Raw genomic sequence first — 8,113 nt, forward strand, 5'->3', positions numbered from 1 at the left:
GCACTGACCATCTCTTGCTGGCCTGTTCCTGGACACACACTGGGCTCTTGGTCGACACACGCTTTTCAAGGGTGGTCTTATTTAATGCTTATTTTTTTGAAAAGGTGGAGGCGACAGATGTTGAATTTCCACTTTGAAAAGTGGTTTTCTCGGAAAAGCTTCTTCAGTCTTTATGGGGTTAGTGGTCACAATAGTCACGTTGCACTTGAATGAATCGAGATGTCAATTGTTTCCAATATCACGTCTGCTGTTTAAACAGAATACTGACCATCTCTCTGTGGCAAAGTATTTTTTGTGAGTTTTTTTAATCATTATTATTATTATTATTATTATTATTATTATTATTATAATACTATGCATGTCATCAATTAAATCCCTCAACTCACATTTTTTTCATTTATGACGTTTTATTCAGTAATATGCATACAGTACATATTTAATAAGTAATTTATACTTTGAGGAAAAAATCTATGTACAGGTCTCTTTGTTGTGTCAATGTTTGCATGTAGTATCCATATCAATAATTAATGTTGACACTTTTCAGCTTCACTTTGACCTATAACTCTGATATCTATGATCACTGGGCCTGTCGGACCACTTCTCGGAAGAATTTCTCAATATTTACTCTGGAATGAGTCAAAAGTGTTGCATTGCAATGAGTTTATTTTCTTTTTAACTTTAAACTTTTGGGTCATCATTTCATTGCAAATATCCTTCATGTATCTGACTCATTTGTATTTTGAACTCATGAAACACAAAACAACTTTTTTCATTGCCTTATGGAGCGCATAGCAAACTGTATTTAGTGCATACCACATGTCAGCAACAAAGGAGAGAGAGCGCAGACCTCCTCATTACCGCCTTCATCCCACTGCCAGACCAAAATGTATTTTCCTCTCTGTAAGATAAGGCAGCTTGATGACATATCACAAATGATCAACAGTCGGTCCATAACTCAAGACTGTCAGTGTAGTGCAGATTTCTCGCTACTGTGCTATATTCATGAAAGTTACTGACAGAGTGTTTCATGATGTTTGAATCATCCGGAACCCATTCGTCACTAGTGCCTGCATGCACTACCATCAGGCTCACAATACAGGGATCCCTCACTATTCTCACTGTCAATTGCAATTTTCAGACCTAAATATGTAGACATGTACCTCAAACTACGTACCAAAAACATTCAGATATGATTTCAATCTCATTTTACGGATGGATGTGTTGGGGTGGATGGCGCCTATTTCCCAAACAAAATCATGTTGAGTTGGGCACTTTGTCTACCTCATGTTGAGCAGTTAGCTGGTAGCAGCTGATCAGCTCTTACATTCCTCTACTGGCAATAGTGCTCCGAACCTTTCTATTCAACACCTTGAGGAGTTCACCACCTTGCTGTTCGCAGTGTGATGGAAGCCAGTTACCCCTTCGCTAACATGGCTCTTTCGTTTGGGTGTTACAGAAATAGTGGGCAGATAGACACTTTTTAGGGAACTGTTTATGTTTTACAGAAAAAAATTCACAAGTAATTCGGTTCACAAATGGTGATTCGAGAATTGGTCGGGGTTAGTTCCCTTCGTATGAATTTTATTCTGTGATACAATAGTGTAATAATCTAACCTCCGGATTTCCGTTTCTTTTTACTACATTCTTGATTGTTCATCTCAAACTTGACATGACTCCGCCTCTTTGTGGAAGAGGAAAAACAGTGTTTTCCAGCAGTCGGATGTGTGGTTTGGGGAAAAATTAAATGAAACCAATGACTTTGACTGTTTGATATTAACTTTATTCCTTGTTTGGGTAGGTCAGGTAAAAAACAAAAACAAGCCAACATCTAAAATCTCCCACTCAAATCTTTACTCATGGACCAGAAATAGATTGTGAAATTCCTAGACTGAAAACCAACACCCTTCACAGTCTGTTACGCCCGGCAACTCATATATTTCATACTGAATGTGCAGTAGATTGCATCCCACCTTTGCTGGAAATGTCAATGGAAACGCCTGTTTACACACACGTATGCACGCACACACACACACACACACACACACACACACACACACACACACACACACACACACACACGCAGGCGAGCTACAACATTAGGTACGGTTCACTGCACAATCTACTGTGAGAGATATATTAAATAGTTTGCCTTTAAAAGATAATGATGTGCATGTTTGCCTGGCATTGTCAGTAACATATTAATTGAATAATACTGTATATTCATTATTGTAGGCGCAGTTTGCAGTGGTGGGCAAGAGTAATGCATCAATCATAACGAGACTGGATTCTCATGTAACTAACTGAGGTAAGCAAATTATTTGACACATTGCTGTCAGTGAGATGCAGTATCATAGCCTATGCCCAATTCCATGCCCATGCATCCCTCAGTCTTTATGCACGTTAATAATTCAGATTATTATAAATTAGATTTATTTCTTCAAATATCTTCTAATGAGACACAAAGTGTACCACCAAAAAATATTCGAACTTCACTCAATCATCCCACAAAAAGCATCTAAAGGATTAGTTGACAAATTAAATGTAAATGTCAGTGTAAACATTAAAACAAAATCTAATTTTAACATAGTATTTCCTTAAAAAAAAAAAAAAAATCACAAATGATCCAGTAAGTCATGCATTAGCAACATGAAGGCCTGCTTCTGGGACAATGACCACCAACCAATCATAAAGGAGACACACTCTAGTGTGTGTGTGTGTGTGTGTGTGTGTGTGTGTGTGTGTGTGTGTGTGTGTGTGTGTGTGTGTGTGAGTGTGTTTACAACTTTCCTGAAAAATCAAGTACAGTAATAGTAGCTAACATCGATAACAATTTTTCTCATCTTTCCCAACACTGCAGGTTTGCTTGCTTTCCAAACAAAGATTCACATTGACAGTAACTTCACTGGAACTGTCCCTAAACCCTACTTTGGAATCGTGACACAGTCATGTGTCAGTGAAACAAGAATGCACTTTTACTGACCTCAGCTTATTGATCACATTAACGTGCTAACAGAGTCGCACTCTGGTGAGGAAGTGACACACACATACTCTCTCTCTCTCTCTCTCTCTCTCTCCCATTAAATCACCTAAAGAGTGCCAGTAATACATAAATAAAGAGTCAATAGACTTGTGTAATTACTGTGTAATGACATGTGTAATTACTCATCATTCTGTTGAAACACACACACACACACACACACCCACACACACACACACACACACACACACACACACACACGGATAGGAAGTGCATTGTTGTCCTTGGCAGGCATATAAATGGATGAGTTTTCCAACTTAGTCATGGGAAGTCCACAGAGTAAAAGGGATTGAGTATTGTAAATATACAGTATAATATACATTTGGGTGAGGTGTTCAAAACGTCAACGTCTTATCCCATTGTTTTCTCCTTTAAATTTGTTTTTTTTTTTTTTATGACAGCAGCTCAATACTGTATTTACATTTTTTTGTCATACTTTCGAAGATAAAAAGTGTTTTCTTATTAAAATATCAAGTTTACACATATGGATCAAAATGACTAATGAGTCCAAGGGTGATTTAAAATGAAAAAATACCGTACTATTGGCGGCCATACATGCCACCCTGGTCCAATTTAGTAGTTTTGGAGTTATTTCTTTGGATTATTTGGAGCCGATATTTGTTCATGGTAAAAGGAAAATATTTAGGTTGAAATTTTAAAAAGGGTAAATGCCAACACTTCATTTAAGTCAGGGGTCTCAAACTCAGGTCCTGGAGGGCCGCTGTCCTGCATGTTTTCCAAGTCTCCCTGTTGCAACACAGCTGATTCAAATGATCAGATCATCAGCAAGCTCTGCAGAAGCCTGACATTGAACCTGTTCATTTGAATCAGGTGTGTTGCAACAGGGAGACTTGGAAAACATGCAGGACAGCGGCCCTCCAGGACCTGAGTTTGAGACCCCTGATTTAAGTGCATCTAAGCATGTTTATTCATCAGCTTATCAGATTTGCAACATGTTAAAGTTGTTGTTGTTGTGTGTTTTTTTTAGACAATAGATATATTTGTTTTAAAACTCCTACAAAAAGTGCAGGGAGCTCCCAGGCACAGCAGTCTCAGAATGTACATTGAAAACTTAAAAAAAAAAGATCTCCCTACAAAAGAAGTTTTTACAAAATGTCAGTATGACTGAATGTTTCACTTACTAAGTTCAAGCAAACACAGTAAGTGAAGGGAATTACCCGAGGCACATTTTTAAAGGGCCATGCCGATATGCTTAACATTGAAATATTGGTGCCGACAATCGGTCTATCCTCAGTCAAATTATGACATCAGTTTACCCAAATTCAGTTCTTTGGATTCCCACCAACAGGTAAAATTATTAAAAAACGATGGTCCACGTAAAGAGATGAGAAGAATTTACACCCAATTCGCATATTATCACGCTCTACCCTACAACTGGGTCCTGATTAGCACACTATAGAGAACAATTATAATTAATTAGCATGGTGGCTAGTTAGCCAATCGCAAGTGCGTTGAAAACGTCCCCAAAATCAGCAGTGATCATCACTGAGTGATGCAGGCGAACTAACGGCACAAATACAGTAATCATGGCGACCGCAGGAGAGGAGGGCGCTATAGAGTCAACAATTGAATCCGTTTGAATAATCTCCCAAATACAAAGAGACACATCAAAGGAGAGCAAAAAATGGTCATGTGTCCTCCTGGATCCACCACCTCTGGTCAACAGTAGCAAGTATGGGGTCAAGCAACGAAGTACAGAAGCGAACACAAACGATGTAAAAATGTATAACACAAAGCAAGGTCATTTCAAGTAAATGGTTTATTTTACAAAAATAATAAGGGTACAAAAATACAGTAGTAAAAATTTCAAGTTGCATGTTTCATATATGTTTAGAAAATATTTAGTGAATCAAAAACAAAAGGCAAATGACATCTCAAGTTTGTTTAAGTACAAATGTGTTTGAACATTAAAAAATGGGGTTTTAAAAAAATTTAAAACAATTTTTAAAAACACATTTCGGAATAAACAGTGAATCAGTGGACGCACTCAATCTTAAGATTTTCTCCACCAAAACGAGTCATTTTTGAATATGCTGACTTGAAGCTAATTATTTGACACTAAAGAAATGATACTCATACAGAAGCAATAAATTGGACTGAACAATAAATACGTAATGGAACCTTAGCCTATTTAAATAAAAAACAGAAGCATGAACAAGATGTTTCTCAGTCATTTTTTAACATTTTTACATTTTACTGAGAAAAAAAAGTGCACTTAATAAAGTCATAACAAACCGAAATGTGTGCTTGACCAAGTAAACAAGAGTGAAACGTCGCATCTCAAATGTCCACGGTGTTCATCTAATCAGACAGCGTAGCGCTGCAGTGATGCTGACCAAACCGACAAAGCCTAAGAGGACATTCCTCACTGAAGACTCCAGGTCATCTTCCTTGAAGAATTCTGCAAATCCATCCTGATGAGCAAAAAGATAGAATAGGACGATGAGTTGATGAGTGTGTGCACTTCAGAAATCAAATGGGGCACTTTTGGCATGTTACTCACCCAACCGTTGTGCTGCACTAGCCAGGTGCGCTGGTGTGACAGCAAGTAGGTCGAGACCTCCTGGGCCACCAGTTCCACGCACCTCTCCTGCTGATTTTCTTTCAAGGCTTGAGACAGCACGGCACAGAAGGCCAACAGGCTGGCGATGCGACCCCAGTTAATGTTCCCATTGGCGAATTCCGTTCTGGCCACCTGGCTGACGAAGGACATGTCGAGCCCTATTTCGTCCAGTGACAGTTCGTTGATGCTGTCTTGAAGACAAAAGGAAATTCAAATTGTAAAACACACATATTCAGAATCCTATTTATTTGATTCCCTCCAGTATTTATAAACCCTATTTTATTTCAAACATCAGCTCTTTAAATATATCAATGTGGTAGTCTACTTTTTGTAGATTGTCCGTTTAGAATGTCAGGTGTTATAAAATACAAATTAATTCAGATTTTATATTAATGGTAACAACTCATATTCGTGTATGCAGTAAAAGAACAATATTCTACTTTTTTAGATTGAATAGGCAAGAAAAAACTGTTTAAAAAAAGACATATTGGTAGCCTAACGGTTGAATCGGATCAAAGAACATCAAAGAGCAACGCGTTCGTAAAAAGTGAATCGAAGAACAGTAAAGAAAGCATTTCAGCTTACTATTGAATAAGATTCTGTGCTTGTCCACCAGTCTCATCACGACCCTCTTCATTGTAGACTGGGCTTTGCTTTGGATCCAAGCAGCAGTGGACAGCCCGGTAAAGTCACTGAGGAAGCGGCTGATGAGTCGCCTTGTGTCGCTGTCCAAGATCCCTTGGCCGGGAGGGGTTTGGAGCTCCGGCAGCGGCTGGGCGCCTTCATCCATGTCGCTGTTATCAGACAAAAAGATAGAATAGGACGATGAGTTGATGAGTGTGTGCACTTCAGAAATCAAATGGGGCACTTTTGGCATGTTACTCACCCAACCGTTGTGCTGCACTAGCCAGGTGCGCTGGTGTGACAGCAAGTAGGTCGAGACCTCCTGGGCCACCAGTTCCACGCAGCTCTCCTGCTGATTTTCCTTCAAGGCTTGAGACAGCACGGCACAGAAGGCCAACAGGCTGGCGATGCGACCCCAGTTAATGTTCCCATTGGCGAATTCCGTTTGGGGCACCTGGCTGACAATGTCGAGCCCTATTTCGTCCAGTGACAGTTCGTTGATGCTGTCTTGAAGACAAAAGGAAATTCAAATTGTAAAACACACATATTCAGAATCCTATTTATTTGATTACCTCCAGTATTTATAAACCCTATTTTATTTCACACATCAGCTCTTTAAATATATCAATGTGGTAGTCTACTTTTTGTAGATTGTCCGTTTAGAATGTCAGGTGTTATAAAATACAAATTAATTCAGATTTTATATTAATGGTAACAACTCATATTCGTGTATGCAGTAAAAGAACAATATTCTACTTTTTTAGATTGAATAGGCAAGCAAAAACTGTTTAAAAAAAGACATATTGGTAGCCTAACGGTTGAATCGGATCAAAGAACATCAAAGAGCAACGCGTTCGTAAAAAGTGAATCGAAGAACAGTAAAGAAAGCATTTCAGCTTACTATTGAATAAGATTCTGTGCTTGTCCACCAGTCTCATCACGACCCTCTTCATTGTAGACTGGGCTTTGCTTTGGATCCAAGCAGCAGTGGACAGCCCGGTAAAGTCACTGAGGAAGCGGCTGATGAGTCGCCTTGTGTCGCTGTCCAAGATCCCTTGGCCGGGAGGGGTTTGGAGCTCCGGCAGCGGCTGGGCGCCTTCATCCATGTCGCTGTTATCAGAACGAAGTTCCATCTCCTGCAGCTGCGGGGCCGTGGATTCTTGAACGACAGTCTTTGGAGGGGAGATGAAAGCGTCCACGAGTCCAATCTTGAAGATCTGCAGTCTAATACTCTCCGGCATCAAGTCCATGTCGATGGTCGCTAGGTAACGGCTAGTTGTGAGCGGTCTTCCTGGTGTCTCCGCTCCCTGCAGGCAAGTCAAGTTTTGCGCGTGCGTATTTTTAAGTGGCTTGAGCTGAGCCTATCCCAGTTGATTGGGCAAGAAGCGGGGCGGACCATGGACAAGACCAGCATATCGCAGCAGCGCACAAGAGAAAACAACTACAGTATTCATATCAAAGAGCAATTAGAGTCTTCACTTAACCAAAGACGAAATTGGCGATTTGCCACACTTGATCAGTTGTGCAAAACTGGCGCCTAAGAGATTATTAAAAAGATTAAAAAAAAACAAAAACATTCTCACCCAGCCAATCAGTGAGGATCACTTCGTGTCACACAGGACGTCACTGCAGGTATTTGACTAATTTGCCTTTGACAAATCATCAAAGCAAAGTACTGGAGCAGGTCACACTTTTTAAGGCCCCCCCTCTCATGCTCACCCCTTGTGTATGAAGCAAAAAAAAAAAAACGCTATCACCCTTTTTCAGACCAACGATGGTGAAGTAATGACCTCGTAACCCCCGATTGTTATAAAGCCTGGATATTATCATTCATTCAGGTCAATACATTCTCAGGGCGCTGAACCCAT

The 8,113-nt window shown here is 39.8% G+C and overlaps 1 protein-coding gene across 2 annotated transcripts; it reads right to left on the minus strand.

The window, feature by feature from the left end:
* Positions 1-4,880: 4,880 nt before the first annotated feature.
* On the minus strand, positions 4,881-7,670 carry LOC109526726 (induced myeloid leukemia cell differentiation protein Mcl-1-like). 2 transcript variants are annotated; one of them, XM_019888182.1, is made up of 4 exons: positions 7,352-7,670; positions 6,207-6,411; positions 5,562-5,812; positions 4,881-5,472 (listed from the first exon to the last, which is right to left on the minus strand). In XM_019888182.1, exons 1-4 carry the CDS (start codon positions 7,493-7,495, stop codon positions 5,356-5,358), a joined length of 717 nt encoding a protein of 238 aa, XP_019743741.1. In that variant the 5' UTR covers positions 7,496-7,670; the 3' UTR covers positions 4,881-5,355. The 2 variants fall into 2 exon arrangements, with proteins under 2 accessions (XP_019743741.1, XP_019743740.1); XM_019888181.1 differs by lacking the exon at positions 6,207-6,411 and having other exon boundaries at positions 4,882-5,472; positions 7,147-7,669.
* Positions 7,671-8,113: the final 443 nt, after the last annotated feature.

Source organism: Hippocampus comes, unplaced genomic scaffold (assembly GCF_001891065.2).
Source record: "Hippocampus comes isolate QL1 unplaced genomic scaffold, H_comes_QL1_v1.1 scaffold112, whole genome shotgun sequence".
NCBI classification, from domain to species: domain Eukaryota; kingdom Metazoa; phylum Chordata; class Actinopteri; order Syngnathiformes; family Syngnathidae; genus Hippocampus; species Hippocampus comes.

Excerpts from the sequence above, each read along its gene's own strand:
- LOC109526726 (XM_019888182.1), bottom strand. The coding sequence starts at position 7,495 with ATGGACTTGATGCCGGAGAGTATTAGACTGCAGATCTTCAAGATTGGA. Across the intron at positions 5,813-6,206 it reads GCACAGAATCTTATTCAATA|ACAGCATCAACGAACTGTCA; the intron begins GTAAGCTGAAAT and ends TTTGTCTTCAAG. Across the intron at positions 5,473-5,561 it reads TAGTGCAGCACAACGGTTGG|GATGGATTTGCAGAATTCTT; the intron begins GTGAGTAACATG and ends TTTGCTCATCAG.